The sequence below is a fragment of the Pholcus phalangioides genome, unplaced genomic scaffold (genome assembly GCF_987345545.1).
Source record: "Pholcus phalangioides strain wild (caught in Gottingen) unplaced genomic scaffold, Ppha-v1.0 ptg000027l_1, whole genome shotgun sequence".
Classification (NCBI taxonomy): domain Eukaryota; kingdom Metazoa; phylum Arthropoda; class Arachnida; order Araneae; family Pholcidae; genus Pholcus; species Pholcus phalangioides.
The window spans coordinates 13,624,400-13,639,543 of record NW_028301617.1 but is presented as its reverse complement, the minus strand read 5'-3'; the positions used below and the strand labels follow the sequence as shown (position 1 = coordinate 13,639,543).

Genomic DNA, 15,144 nt, shown 5'->3' with positions numbered 1-15,144 from the left:
TTACCAAAATGAACGTAATGACTGTTTTATCACGTCATGTTTGAAACATTTTATGACTTTCAAAAAACGTTTTTATTGACGTCAGGCGAAAACTTGGGTTGATCTTCTGGATCTCTTTTTCTTCGTTCCATTTCGGACATTTTCTGTCAAATATGGGGTAATCACCACAGCAATTGATGCACTTTGCACTTGAATGATGTTCAAGTGCAGTTGTCCGAAATGTGGTCCTTCTCACTGCACTTTGCGCAGGTGAGTTGACTTCGACACGCCGTTCCTGAATGACCGAATTTTTGGCAGTTGAAGCATCTTTACAGTATTAGATATGTATGGCCGGATTTTGAGGTTATAATAACCGATCTTGATATCTTTCGGCAATGTTGGTGATGAAAATGTCAGGATAATATTACGTGATGGAATTAGATTGCCATCTTTGTGGCTCATGATATGTTTGGCAGATGTTAGGCCCTGCAAGCTCTTGTTACTAGTTCTTCATCCATGTTACTGGCCTGGCTTTTGAAAATACACTAAAAATGGTATATATACACTGAAGAGCCAAAAAAACTGGTCCTCCTGCCCAATATCGTGTAGGGCCCCCCGCGAGCACGCAGAAGTGCCGCAACACGACGTGGCATGGACTCGACTAATGTCTGAAGTAGTGCTGGAGGTAATTGACACCATGAATCCTTAGAAGTAAGAGGGGCTGCAGATCTCTTCTGAACAGCACGTTGCAAGGCATCCCAGATATGTTCAATAATGTTCATGTCTGAGGATTTTGGTGGCCAGCAGAAATGTCTAAAGTCAGAAGAGTGTTCCTGGAGCCACTTTGTAGCAATTCTGGACGTGTGGGGTGTCGCATTGTCTTGCTGAAATTGTCCAAGTCCGTCGGAATGCACAATAGAGATGACAGGGTGCTTACGTACCTGTCAGAGTCGTATCTAGACGTATCAGGGGTCCCATATCACGCCAACTGCACACGCCCCATACCATCACAGAGCCTCCACCAGCATGAACAGTCCCCTGTTGACATGTAGGGTCCATGGATTCATGAGGTTGTCTCCATACCCGTACACGTTCATCAGCTCGAAGCAATTGGAACCGAGACTCGTCAGACCAGGCAACGTGTTCTCAACAGTCCAATGTCGGTGTTGTCGGGCCCAGGCGAGGCGTAAAGCTTTGTGTCGTGCAGTCATCAAGGGTACACGAGTAAGCCTTCGGCTCCGAAAGCCCATATCGATGATGTTTCGTTGAATGGTTCGCACGCTGACACTTGTTGATGGCCCAGCATTGAAATCTGCAGCAATTTGCTGAAGGGTTGCACGTCTGTAACGTTTAATGATTCTCGTCAGTGCCGTTCTTGCATGATCTTTTTTCGGCCGCAGCGATGTCGTAGATTTAATTTTTTACCGGATTCCCGATACACTCGTGAAATGGTCGTACGTGAAAATCCAAATTTCATCGCTACCTCGGAGATGCTATGTCCCATCTCTGGTGCGCCGACTATAACACCACGTTCAAACTCCCTTAAATCTCGATAACCTGCCATTGTAGCAGCAGTAACCGATCTAACAACTATGCCAGACACTTATTGTGTTATATAGGCGTTGCCGACCGCAGCGCCGTACTCTGATTGGTTCCATATCTCTTTATTTGCATACGCATGCCTAACCAATTATTTTGGCTCTTCAGTTTATATACAAATATATATATATATACATACAATGAAAACATGTGCTTTGCCCCCCCCCCCCTGCCCTGGAAAAAGTTTAAATGACGTCCCTGTTTTGATATCTTTCGGCAATATTTGGTGATGGAAATGTCAGGATAATATTACGTGATGGAATTGAATTGCCATCATTGTGGCTCATGATATGTTTGGCAGATGTTAAGTCCTGAAACGCCAGTCTTGTTACTAGTTCTTCATCCATGGTAATTAAGATCTGAAATGACTCCACGTGAATAATTCAACGTGGGATGGATTTCGACTGTTATGAAAATGTTTCCAAGAGATGTGAGCTTTTGAATGAGTTTGGATATGTTAGTTTCAATGAGATCTCCTGAACAAAGAGCCTTCACTGATTTTAATGTACTTGCTGCGCCAGAGAGCTTTATCTATCAAGAATGATGATACTTTGGCCAGATGTTTATCCGTATCAGAAGAATGCAGAAAGAAAAATGAGACAGTAGAAGCAGTTTCAGTGACAATTGTTTCACTCAAAGCAGTTCTTTGACGTTTTGGTGCATTTTGATTTTCCCCCCATGTTGGAGATAGTTTATTTGGCACCTACCGACCATGCCCACCATGGAGCCCTACAAGGGGACGCGCATACGTAACTAATGAAGATAAGTATGCAACGCCAGGTTAGGTAAGATCTACATACCACCAAAGCAGACACGTTCAAGATCCAAGAGCGATGTGAAGCAGCACCAAGAAACCTCACGAAGTCCGGCCCCTCTATCTGCCCAGTAGTGTAACCCCTTCAGCCGCCAGTCAATAAGACGGGGCTAATCCAGGCCTCCCGTTTCGGCTGAATCCGAGGCCAAAGCTAGCGCATCAGGTTAATCAGGATCCTCATCTCCTGCCTTACGGGTCTCCCCGCACGGCAAACACGCGGGTGGACAGCGTCCCAGATAGGGCATACGCTAGAAGCAATGTCCCGTCTGGGAGAACCCCTCCCCGCCTGCGTGAACAAGCGAGGCCCAAAAATGAGGTTTTGTACACAAAAGACAAGCACATGTACAGGACCAAGCAAGACAAGTACTGATAGGTGTGTGGAAGTAAACATATATTCTGAGCTATTGTAAATGAAGGATGTAAATACTAATATGTGGAAACAATGACGTGTGATAGATTTTGCGTTACCCAGGGTACACCACCAGGAGGCCTATCACATTACACCCCCGTGCTCCGTTTCCAAAAACTTACTTCAGTGATGCACAGTTCAACGCTTTCCGATCTGAATTTTTTTTTGGGCAATTTTTAAAAACGTTTTTTCAATATAAATTTATTTCATCTTTAGGTCCATTCGAAAAATACATTTCAGTGGTGCAATTTCAAAACAATTCCAATTGGCAGTTTCAATTCGACATTTTGGAGTGAAATGATCAACTTGTATACAACCGACGTTCGTTTTTACGAACTTGTACGGACGTGAAAAATAGTTCGTAAAATCAAAAGTTCGTAAATGGGACGTGTAAAGGAATGTTATATGATTTGGGGCCAGAAGATTAGTTCGTAAAAACGTTTAGTACATAAATTAGGGGGGGGGGCGGCAAAGAGCATTTATTAACTTAACTTTGTAACATGGGGCAAACCGGCATTTTAGTGCCCCCTTGCTATGTAGAAGCGGTTAAAGGGTGAATTCAGCGCCCCTTCTGGTACAGCGCCAGGGGCACTAGCCCCCCCCCCCCCCGGGTTGCGGCTCTGAAAGTACATTAAATCCAGTGATATGGTGGGACAGAATTTGTTAGAAATTAGATTTCTAACAAATTCTGTCCCACCATAAGTATGCAACGCCAGGTTAGGTAAGATCTACATACCACCAAAGCAGACGCGTTCAAGATCCAAGAGCGATGTGAAGCAGCACCAAGAAACCTCACGAAGTCCGGCCCCTTCAGCCGCCAGTCAATTGACAGACGGGGCTAATCCAGGCCTCCCGTTTCAGCTGAATCCGAGGCCAAAGCCAGCGCATCAGGCTAATCAGGATCCTCATCTCCTGCCTTAGGGTACGTCCATAGTGAACCGCTTCTCGCTACTCGCTTCATCGCGGCTGAAAAAAGATCGTGAAAAGTCATTGGGGCGGCCATAGTGCGCCCGCCTACCTGCTTTTACCGGCTCAAACTGCTTTTACCCGCTTTAACCGGAATGAATTATTATTTCTTTTTCTCGCTTGACCGGCTCACCGCTTGCAGTTTAAAACGGATACTTTCCTCTAAAACTTGAGTAGTTCGTTTTATAGTGGAATAGTAAATCGACGGAGTTTTTGTAACGACAATTATCGTTATTACTAATTATTGATTAATTATGACATAATAAAAACGAAATCATTAAGTAATTAAGGAAAATTTAAAATTACACTAAATCCAATTGGAGTTTTTGTGACGATTAATTATTGTTAATACTAATCGTTAACTAGTTATGGCATAATATAAGCGAAATCGGTTATTAATTAAGGATCATTAATGGTCATACTGAATCCAACGGAGTTTTTATGACGAATAATTATTAATACTAATCGTTAACTTGATATAACATAATAAAAGCGATATCGTTGATTAATCATTAATTAAGGTTAATTAACGATTATACTGAATCCAACGGAGTTTTTGTGATGGATAATTGTTGCTAATACTAATCGTTAATTATTTATGACATAATAATAAGCAAAATAGTTAATTAATCGTTAATTAATTAAGGATCATTAATGATCATACTAAATCCAACGGAGTTTTCATGACGCCTAATTATTGTTAATACTAATCGTTAATTACTTATAGTTGACATAATAAAAACGATATCGTTAATTAATCAAAATACCGTTAGATTTCGTTTTATCGTTAATTAACGAATTAATTAACTAATTTTCGATTAGAAAAACAAATTAATCGTTACAAAATTCCGTTTGATTTAGTTTTGGCGATAATAGTTAATTAACTATTATAATAATCATGATCGATAATTAGTTAATTAACTAATTAACGATAAACTAAATCAAACGGAATTTTGTAACAATTAATTTTCGGTTTTCTAATCGAAAATTTATAGTGGCACTAAAAGCGAAATCGCTGATTTATTATCAATTAATTAATTAACTATAATTAGCGATTATACTAAACCCATTGCAGCTTCAAGGCGAGTCCTATTCATTTCATGTACATTCGTCATTCTTTCATATTTAAATTTTATGATAAATATTTTTTGTTGTCAACAAAAACACAATATATCCCCACGTGATAGCTCCATGATGCCAACTGCTCATGCAAGCAGACGCTCCCGCGAGCGGTACACTATAACCACCACCGGCTAGAATCGCGCGGGATCATCTCGCCTTCTACAACTGCCGCGGTTTAAGCAATAAATCGAGAAGCGGGAAGCGGTGCACTATGGACGTACCCTTAAGCGAGATGACTCGCTCCGATGGATATATATTATTTCACAATAAGATTCTCATTTCTCTTTCTTTTTGTATCCTGTGTATATAATATGGCAAGTGATAACAGATGAGCTTATAACGTTTCTTCATGATGTGTTTTTGAAAACCGGGAAACACTGTATTTCAGTGATACGGGTCTCCCCGCACGGCAAACACGCGGGTAGACAGCGTCCCAGATAGGGCATACGCTAGAAGCAATGTCCCGTCTGGGAGAACCCCTCCCCGCCTGCGTGAACAAGCGAGGCCCCACAATGAGGTTTTGTACACAAAAGACAAGCACATGTACAGGACCAAGCAAGACAAGTACTGATAGGTGTGTGGAAGTAAACATATATTCTAAGCTATTGTAAATGAAGGATGTGAATACTAATATGTGGAAACAATGACGTGTGATAGATTTTGCGTTACCCAGGGTACACCACCAGGAGGCCTATCACATTACACCCCCGTGCTCCGTTTCCAAAAACTTACTTCAGTGATGCACAGTTCAACGCTTTCCGATCTGAATTTTTTTTTGGGCAATTTTTAAAAACGTTTTTTCAATATAAATTTATTTCATCTTTAGGTCCATTCGAAAAATACATTTCAGTGGTGCAATTTCAAAACAATTCCAATTGGCAGTTTCAATTCGACATTTTGGAGTGAAATGATCAACTTGTATACAACCGACGTTCGTTTTTACGAACTTGTACGGACGTGAAAAATAGTTCGTAAAATCAAGAGTTCGTAAATGGGACGTGTAAAGGAATGTTATATGATTTGGGACCAGAAGATTAGTTCGTAAAAACGTTTAGTACATAAATTAGGGGGGGGGGCGGCAAAGAGCATTTATTTACTTAACTTTGTCACATGGGGCAAGCCGGCATTTTAGTGCCCCCTTGCTATGTAGAAGCGGTTAAAGGGTGAATTCAGCGCCCCTTCTGGTACAGCGCCCGGGGCACCAGCGCCCCCCCCGGTTGCGGCTCTGAAAGTACATTAAATCCAGTGATATGGTGGGACAGAATTTGTTAGAAATCTAAAATTCTCAAACAGATGTGCATGTGGTGGAATGCCTGCAAGTTTTAAAAGGAACTACTTCTTTTTAGGATTTTGCCATTCACCTTTGGAACAACCTAATGACTGCCACAACAAAAAAAATTTTGCTTTGTTGCATTGAACTGAGCTGAGAAAAATAAATTAATTTTAGAGCTGTTATGTTTCCGGTTGATAAAATTAATTGAACGCTTCTACATGGATAAAAGCGTTGTTATTTAAATGTACAGATAATACAACCTTTCAAAATACATACTATATATTAACATTAAAATTAATGAACTCCTCTAGTAACAGAAGAAAATTATGATTACATGACTACAAAACAAAGTAATTTTTATTAATCAGTTTCTTCCATTTCTTACGCATTTAGCTTGAAACAAACCTATTTATTCTGGCTAGTTTTATTCCGCCTCGGTTTGAGCTCCCTATTTTATAAAACATTTCACTCATGTGGTTTTTCTCCAGCATGAGCTCTTTTGTGAACATTCAAATTGCCGTATTGAGAAAACAACTTACCACAAACATCACATTCATGTGGTTTCTCTCCAGTATGAACTCTTTTGTGAATATTTAAATCGGCGATTCGAGAAAACTTTCTACCACAAACATTGCACTCGTGTGGTTTTTCTCCAGTGTGAACTCTTTTATGAACATTTAACTGGCTGATTTGAGTAAATGTTTTACCACAAATATCACACTCATGTGGCTTCTCTCCAGTGTGAAGTCTTTTGTGCATATTCACATCAGTGCTACGAAAGAACTTTTTACCACAAACATCGCACTCATACGGCTTCTCTCCGGTGTGAACTCTCTTGTGAATATTTAAACCACCCATTTGAGAAAACTTTCTGCCACAAGCATCACACTCATATGGTTTTTCTCCAGTGTGAACTCTTTTATGAACATTTAAAGTGCTGATTTGAGTAAATGTTTTACTACAAATATCACATTCATGTGGCTTCTCTCCAGTGTGAAGTCTTTTGTGAATATTCACATCAGTGCTTCGAGAGAACTTTTTACCACAAACATCGCACTCATACGGCTTTTCTCCGGTGTGAACTCTCTTGTGAATATTTAAACCACCCATTTGAGAAAACTTTCTGCCACAAGCATCACACTTATGTGGCTTCTCTCCAGTGTGAACTCTTTTGTGAGACTTTAAACTTTCGTGATGGGAAAATTTTTTATTACAAACATCGCACTCATATGGCTTCTCTCCGGTGTGAACTCTTTTGTGAGTATTTAAATCACCCATTAGAGAAAACTTTTTGCCACAAGCATCACACTTATGTGATTTTTCTCCAATGTGAACTCTTTTATGAACATTTAAAGTGTTGATTTGAGTAAATTTTTTGCCACAAACATCACACTCATATGGCTTCTCTCCAGTATGAACCCTTATGTGATTCTTTAACTTGTTACTCACAGAAAATTTTTTACCACAAAAATTACACTGATATGGTTTTTCTCCCGTGTGAATTTTCTTGTGAGCCTTGAAATTCCCGAAATGAGAAAACGTTTTTCCACATAAAACACATTCATATGGCCTCGCACTGCCGTGGACCCTTTTCTTGTGCTTATTGAAATCAGATGCTTTAGTAAATATTTTTTTGCAGAGCTCACACGTAAGAAGTTCAACTTTAATAGGGAGGTGATCATGAGATATGGATTCAAATGGTGTTTCGTTCGATATTGGTGGGATTGAATTGTTTTCATTGATATCTTGTGAGCTCCTACAAGATAATTCATCCATTTCAAAAGTTAGAAGAATATATCAAGGATGTATCTTTGTAAGCGGAGGATGAAACTAATTTCCACATTCTTTTTCCGATACAATATTGTTTAAAAAAATTGTCGTTGCATGTCCGCTTCATAGAATTGATAAATTTGTCTTCCACCGGGGTCTTAAATTACCTTGAAAAAAGAGGTATGAAAATAAATGCAAAATCAATCTATAATATGTGACGTATTACAATTATCAAATTAATGATGATACTGACAGAGAGTGGCCCTCGAAGTTCCCCTGTTCTGAGCTAGAGAATATACATCACCAGCATGCTGGGAAACATCGAGGGAGACTAACATGCCGGGAAATTCGAGAGTCACTGGTTCTAGAAAATTTCTTAAATTTCTGGACTTTAAGAGTCAGTTGAATAGACTGATTTGAAGCTCTTCTGTTCTCTGTATTTCAGGAACCTCTATTTTAAACTGTACAAACTAAGTTAGGAACAGAGTCGTCTTAAGAGCACCATGAGCCTAGTTATTTTTCTCTGAGGCCCTACCAAGCAAATTTACATGCATACTCCTTGAAAATTTCAACTGTATCTCATTTTTGTGAGGCCCCTCTTTTTTTGAGGCTTAAGTGGTAGGACTGGGAGATATTAAAAATTTGTCAACCTCTTTCATCACGATATAATGATGTATCGATATGAAGAGCTTCCACTCAAAAAATTTGAAACAGTAGGGCTGAAACAAAAGGCTTCTTTTAGGGTTTTAGGGAGCAGGGCTTTTTAATTAATGGGGGGCAGTTGCCCTCTATACGCCCGCTCATGGTCAGGGGAAAATTTTGAAATGAGGGGTTCCATGGACAAACACTGCAATTACCATAATGTTATTTTCCCATGCTATTAATTCACTATAAAAGAGCCCGAATAAAATCTGGCTTGGGAGCCCGGCTAGGGTTCCTAATCCAGTGACGGATTAATGCCATTTTTTGGGTGGGGTTAGTTGGAAGACTACAAATTTCGTGTGTGTGTGGCCGCCTATTTTTTTTCTCTGGAGGGCAGTCGCCCTCCCCTCCCCTTTAATCCATCAATGCTGGGGCCAGACTAAATCAGATTTCAACTCGATGCAAGGATATTGGTTTTCCCTGAAATATCGTGCAAGTGCGTAAATTGAATCGGCATCACAATGTTAGACATCGGAATTAACTATATATTGCAGTGATCAAATTGTTAAATCAGATATCGATGTGCGAACTTACATCAGTTTTATTATAAATCGATGCATCGCCCAATTCTACCGAGTAGGCCTATGCGTTAAGATGGCACTGGTTTGGAGTAGCTCAAATTTAACGTTACTTTAGCTACCATAAATCTTGATTTATTGCAAATGTCAGATACTAATCAATCGTTCTTGCAGATTAGATACAATAAATACATAAACTGAAGTATTTTTGTATTATTTGATCAAGTGGCTAAAATTTGAAGAGCAAAAGTTGGAAAATCACATTGCAAGGAATGAAAGTGTGATACAAAGGTAACAAAATATTTCTTCAATCTCAACATACAAAAGAAAAACAAACTTGCAAAACACACTGCATTTGTATCAGGCTGGCAATAATTAGGTTAAACGGTTAAAGCGATAAATAAATGCTCAATTTTCATTATCATATTTCTGGACAAAAATCATTCGCTACAGTGTAAACTATCATTTTCTTTCAATTCACACATATTTATTCAGTACAGTAGACTCTGGGCTATTTCTAATGTGGTGGAAGGGCAGGCCGGATATAGGTCAGAGTTTGGTAAATATTCACTTCCTACCACACCCATACCATTAAAAACACCCTTTTTATACCAAAGTTAATTACAGCAAAGTCTGAAAAGTCAATCGTGTATCTCACAGATATGAGATGACCCACAATATACCTCCTAGTGATGTAACTATCGGAGTGTTCGTAATATACAGTGGGACTTCGGTTAACAAGCATGAACACCAGGGACTCTGCCACCGGACTTATCCCATTGCCGAGATCTCTTCCAGCCCAGCTTCGTGGCAGAGTCTGGAACAAAGTGAGTGCATCTAACAGTCTGAGTGTGTAGCTAGTGTTGTGTTTGATATTTCAGTGCTGCCACCTATACTTCAAATTGTGAGTGAAGTGTAATGATTGAATATTTATAACATTGTAGGCCTGTTGCTCTCTGTGGCGAGACTTTTTAATGGGGAGATCAGCTCGCATTCGCGCCTTGAAGTTGGGAACCACAGAAAACCAACTTCAGCCGACCACCACTGTGGTGCAGGTGGGGTTCGAACCCGGATCCTCGCGATGCGAGTCCGTTACTATGACCACTTGACCACCACAGCTGCAATGGTTAACAAGCAGAAATTTTAACTTGGTTAACGAGTGATTATTAATATTATGAGCAAAAATTTTGCACTTTGTTTATTTTTTTCATGTCATCACAACAGAACTGATGTTTTTCCGCTTTTGTACACACATGTACTGTGGAATGGTGGGTAATATTCTCCCCTAGTCTCCAGTAAACGTGCTGGTGCATAATTAGCAGATACAGACTCTTTGAAAGAAGGGAGGAATCAGCTAGGTTGTGCATAGTGGAAATGCAGAGGGAAATAGTCCAACCCCCCCCCCCCCCTCACCTATGCTAATACTCTTTTTTTAGTGAATGGGTGGGGCAACCTTTGTATCTCTCTATGTGAGGTTCGAAGCTTTTCATGTCTTAGATTAAATAGACTTCAAGACTTGAATATGCTTTGCTATGAAATATCAAATTTGTTAAGCTTCTCTAGCATGAACCCATTTTTTGGTTTAAAATACCATATGGTGATAACCCATCCTATCATGAGTTATTTGAATATACTCAGTTGAAAATAGCACATTCATGAGGTTCCACCCCAGAGTGAAATCTTTCATAGACTTTCAAATATCACATTTGGGAAAATGCCTTATTGCAAATCAGAGGGTTTCACACAATAGTGAGTTTTCTTGTTTCATTTATAGATGATATTTTTGTGAAATTGAAAGATTCCATATTCATGGAATTTTACTCCTTTTTTATCTATTTTTTAATTATTCATTAAATCCCATGAAATTGCTTGTTTATAAATTCTACATTTATGGGATTTCACAAGAGTGAATTCTTTTGTGAATTTGTAGATGGAAATATTCGTGAAAATACTTTTTTGCAAACACAACATTCACAAATTTTTGCCCCAGAGTGAATTCTTTTGTGAATTTGTAGATGGGATATTCTTGAAAATACCTGTTTGCAAACACTGCATTTATGGGGTTTTATCCTAGTGTGAATTATTTTGTGAATTTGTAGATTGGATATTCGCGAAAAGAATTTTTTGCAAACACCACATTCATAGGGTTTCACCCCAGAATGAACTCTTTCGTGGTCTTTTAGGTTATCCATTCTGGAAAATACCCGCTTGCAAACACCACATTCATAGGGTTTTACCCCAGAGTGGATTTTTTCATGGGATTTTAGATTGCATCTCAGTGAAAACATCTTCTTGCAAACACCACATTCATAGGTTTTCAGCCCAGAGTGAAATTTTTCATGCATTTTTAATTTATCCTGTCGTGAAAATATCTTTTTGCAAACACTACATTCATAAGGTTTAACCCCAGAGTGAATTGTTTCGTGCTTTTTGAAATTACTTTTTTGTGAAAATGTCTGTTTGCAAACACCACATTCATAAGGTTTCACACCAGAGTGAATTTTTTCATGCATTTTTAGATTACTGTTTTTTGAAAATATCTTCTTGCATACTCCACATTCATAGGATTTTACCACAGAGTGAATCTTTTTATGCATTTTTAGTTCATTCTGTTGTGAAAATACCTGCTTGCAAACATCACACTCATAGGGTCTCACCCCATAATGAATTTCTTCGTGCTTTTTCAAGATACTCTTTTGTGAAAATGTTTTTTTGCAAACATCACATTCATATGGTTTTACCTCAGAGTGATTTTTTTCATGTTTTTTCAGATAACTTTTTAGTGAAAATAATTTTTTGCAAACACTACATTCATAAGGCTTGTTTCCAGAGTGAATTTTTTCATGAGTCGTTAGATTGCATTTTTGCAAAAATATTTTTTTGCAAATACCACATTCATAGGTTTTCACCCCAGAGTGAATATTTTCATACGTTTTTAGTTCATCCTGTTGTGAAGACATCTGTTCATAAACACCACATTCATAGGGTTGCCCTCTCTGTAATGAGTTGGAGTCACTTCACTCGGTGAACTATAATATTAATAGCAATAGAGAATTCAAATCCGCAGCTTCATACACAGCAAGCAAAGATCTCGAAATAAGCTTCACTTTCAGCTACCGTATGGAAATCAATAAGAGTCTGGAACACCTGTAGAGAGAAAATAAAAACAATGATCCATGAATGTGAGCAATGTATTCAGTGAGAAGTATTTGCAGCTCTTGATAGTTGTCTGAAGTCAGAAATTGTAAGTTTTTTTAGCAAATACCTGCTTGAACCAATTAAAATCAAAAGGATTTGCAGTGATCAAAGTAAATTTCTGGCTTCAGATTGTTGATTGATTCTAGCTTCATTATATACATTTATAGAGTTTCACTCTAGTGTGAACTTTTTAGGTTTTTTGAGTGATGATAATGTTTGCAAAAATCATATTCAGGGGGATTTCACCCAAGTTAATTTTTCTCAAAAGTTTTTAGATTATCTTAGAGTGAAAATAGCTTTTTGTAAACAACACATTCATAGGGTTTCAGCACATTGTGAATGCTTTTCTGTGGTTTTACAAGGCCTTTTTTGTATAAATAACCATTTGCAGACCTCATATTTATGTGGTTTTATCCCAGAGTGATATGTAGATGGGATATAGAGGGACCATAAAAACACAGAATCATGGGTGAATCATAGCAATATATTATGTAAAAAGCATTTGCAGTCATTTGCCTTTTTTTTTTTGTTAGTTGCCAAGATATATAGAATGTCTTGTAATTTTTTGGGATACTACAAATTACCAGTTCTTTGAGAAATATACAATGAAATCTTGGTATTCCGAGTGAACAGAAAAGCATTTCAACTCGAAGGGGATGTTAAACTTTGGAGAAGTGAGGTTTCATTTCATCACACCTAGAACTATTTTTCAAAGACTGTTACTGCATCTAATTACCTGTATACGGGTTGTCCATAAGTACTAGCATGGCCTTTATCTCATCGACCATTCGTTGTAGAAGTATGATTCTGATTTATAAAACGCTCAACAAGAATTAAAAAATTACCTTGTAGCAGTTTTGAGAGTAGAAATAATGACTGCCCTCTATTTTGGGATTCCTGATATTGTGGACATAAAAAAATAATGCTATTAAAAACAGTTCCCCGCTCCCCGCACTATCACATAGGGCTTACCCAGGGATCAAATCAGTGACAGATGCATTGAAAATTCCGACCAAGGGGTTGCTACTCACACATACAAACTCTTTTTACATAATCGTATCTTAGGGGTCATTCAAGTATTACATCAGCATCGAGAGGGGAGGGGTGTTGAGGGTTGCTTACGTCATCAACCACCCCCCTTTTTTTTTTTAATAATAATAATGTGATCCTCACGTATTCCCAAGGGATCAGCATGATCCGTCCAGGGAATTTGTTAGTGGTAATAAACATCCATGCCCGAACCGGGATTCGAACCCAGACCTGCACAGTGAGAAGCTAGTTCCCTAACCACTCGACTGCCAGGCGGCCGTGATGTTTTGAAGATATGAAATATTCTGAGCTGCTGACGGGGGGGGGGGGGGGGGGGGTGTCAGTGTTTTGCTGACAAGGGGAAGTGGAAGGGGATCAAAAATGGCTGAAAATCTGATTACGTAATACTTGAATGGCCCCTTAAGGGCGGCAAAATTTCTAGGACCGGACCTGTCTCTTCCCTACAAAGGAATGCTTGGGATCAGGAATACGTTGAGGCGACCCTACATACATCTACTGACCTGTAATTGAACTTGGCAACTAAGTACGAATCTGTCCAAGGAATTCAGAAGAGATCCTAATTATATCGCTTGATGACCGATTATGACCATTTGATGATCCTTCAACAACCAGAATCAGAGCGAGCACGATCCCAACTACAATACCGTCTCGTAAACATAGTCGACTGTAACCAAAGCTGTGTTCTTCTTCTTCAATTATACAGGGCATTATGCCTTTGGGCCCCATCCCCTGTTAGAGAAAAATATTCCACAAGAGCGTAGAACATGTCAAAAAAATATATACTAACGAAAAAGTTACCATAAACACAGAACACACAGGAATTCCAACATTTTCCATTCTTCTCTCTTCTTCAGAAAGATATGGAGAGAAAAAAAAATCCACAAACCAGACGAACAAACGCAGATGGAGATGTTATATGAGATGGAGAAGAAGTCTTCAGGCTTAAAGGACGATGCTAAGCCGCTTTGAAATGATATGACAAGGAGCACGACCACCTAGATAACCGGTCTCTGCACACGTGATCAGGAATGCTGTGACGTCAGCAAGAGTAGTGCTATCGTTCCTCCATTAAGACGCCTTCATATACGAGCGGAACCATCAGGCATTCTGGTCCTCGCCGAAGGGTTGCTGCACGAAATCGTCGCTTCGGAAATGACCGCCAAACAGGGGGGGGGGGGGAAATCGGTCGGTAAATCTGGCATAGCAACCTAACAGAATTCCCCACGCGCTAAAAATGCTTGGCAAATGCGTATGGAAAATTCAATTTGTGGGAGGAATTTCAAGGAACCGATTTACTATGGGAAATAAACCACGTTTCACGAAATTATTGGTAAACAACAGGTTGAATTCGTAACAGTTCGTGTGATGACGATCAAGTAATTAATCTTAAACACAAAAGTATATAGCAAAAAAAAAAAATTCTTCACTTTTTTTCAGGTTTTTAGTGAAAATAAAATATTCCTATATATCCCTTACCCCGATCCTTATTTTCAGGATAAAAGTGGCATACAAAAAAATATATATAGTCAATTTAGATTACATTAAGAAAATTTCTTCTGGATATTAAATGATTGTGTGAAGTTAAGGATTTGATAAACTACTGCCTCTAGATATTGGAAATTTAGTAAAAAAATTCTTAAATATTTTTGGAGCATTTGTTTTATCAGAATTTTCTTCAGTATATTACAAATTCTGAATAGACACACAGGTTCAATAATGTAAATTGACGAGCTCAATGAGTGAA

At 38.7% G+C, this 15,144-nt stretch overlaps 1 protein-coding gene and 1 long non-coding RNA gene across 2 annotated transcripts; both read right to left on the bottom strand.

Annotated features, from left to right (window-relative positions):
• Nucleotides 1-6,492: 6,492 nt before the first annotated feature.
• LOC149068496 (uncharacterized) lies at nucleotides 6,493-8,071 on the bottom strand. The gene has a single exon (XM_089251877.1). It carries the CDS (start codon nucleotides 7,936-7,938, stop codon nucleotides 6,628-6,630), a length of 1,311 nt encoding a protein of 436 aa, XP_089108003.1. The 5' UTR covers nucleotides 7,939-8,071; the 3' UTR covers nucleotides 6,493-6,627.
• A 1,365-nt stretch (nucleotides 8,072-9,436) lies between these two features.
• Nucleotides 9,437-14,068, bottom strand: LOC149068495 (uncharacterized). The gene is made up of 2 exons (XR_016195243.1): nucleotides 13,901-14,068; nucleotides 9,437-12,299 (listed from the first exon to the last, which is right to left on the bottom strand). It is a non-coding gene; the product is annotated as an uncharacterized LOC149068495 (long non-coding RNA).
• Nucleotides 14,069-15,144: the final 1,076 nt, after the last annotated feature.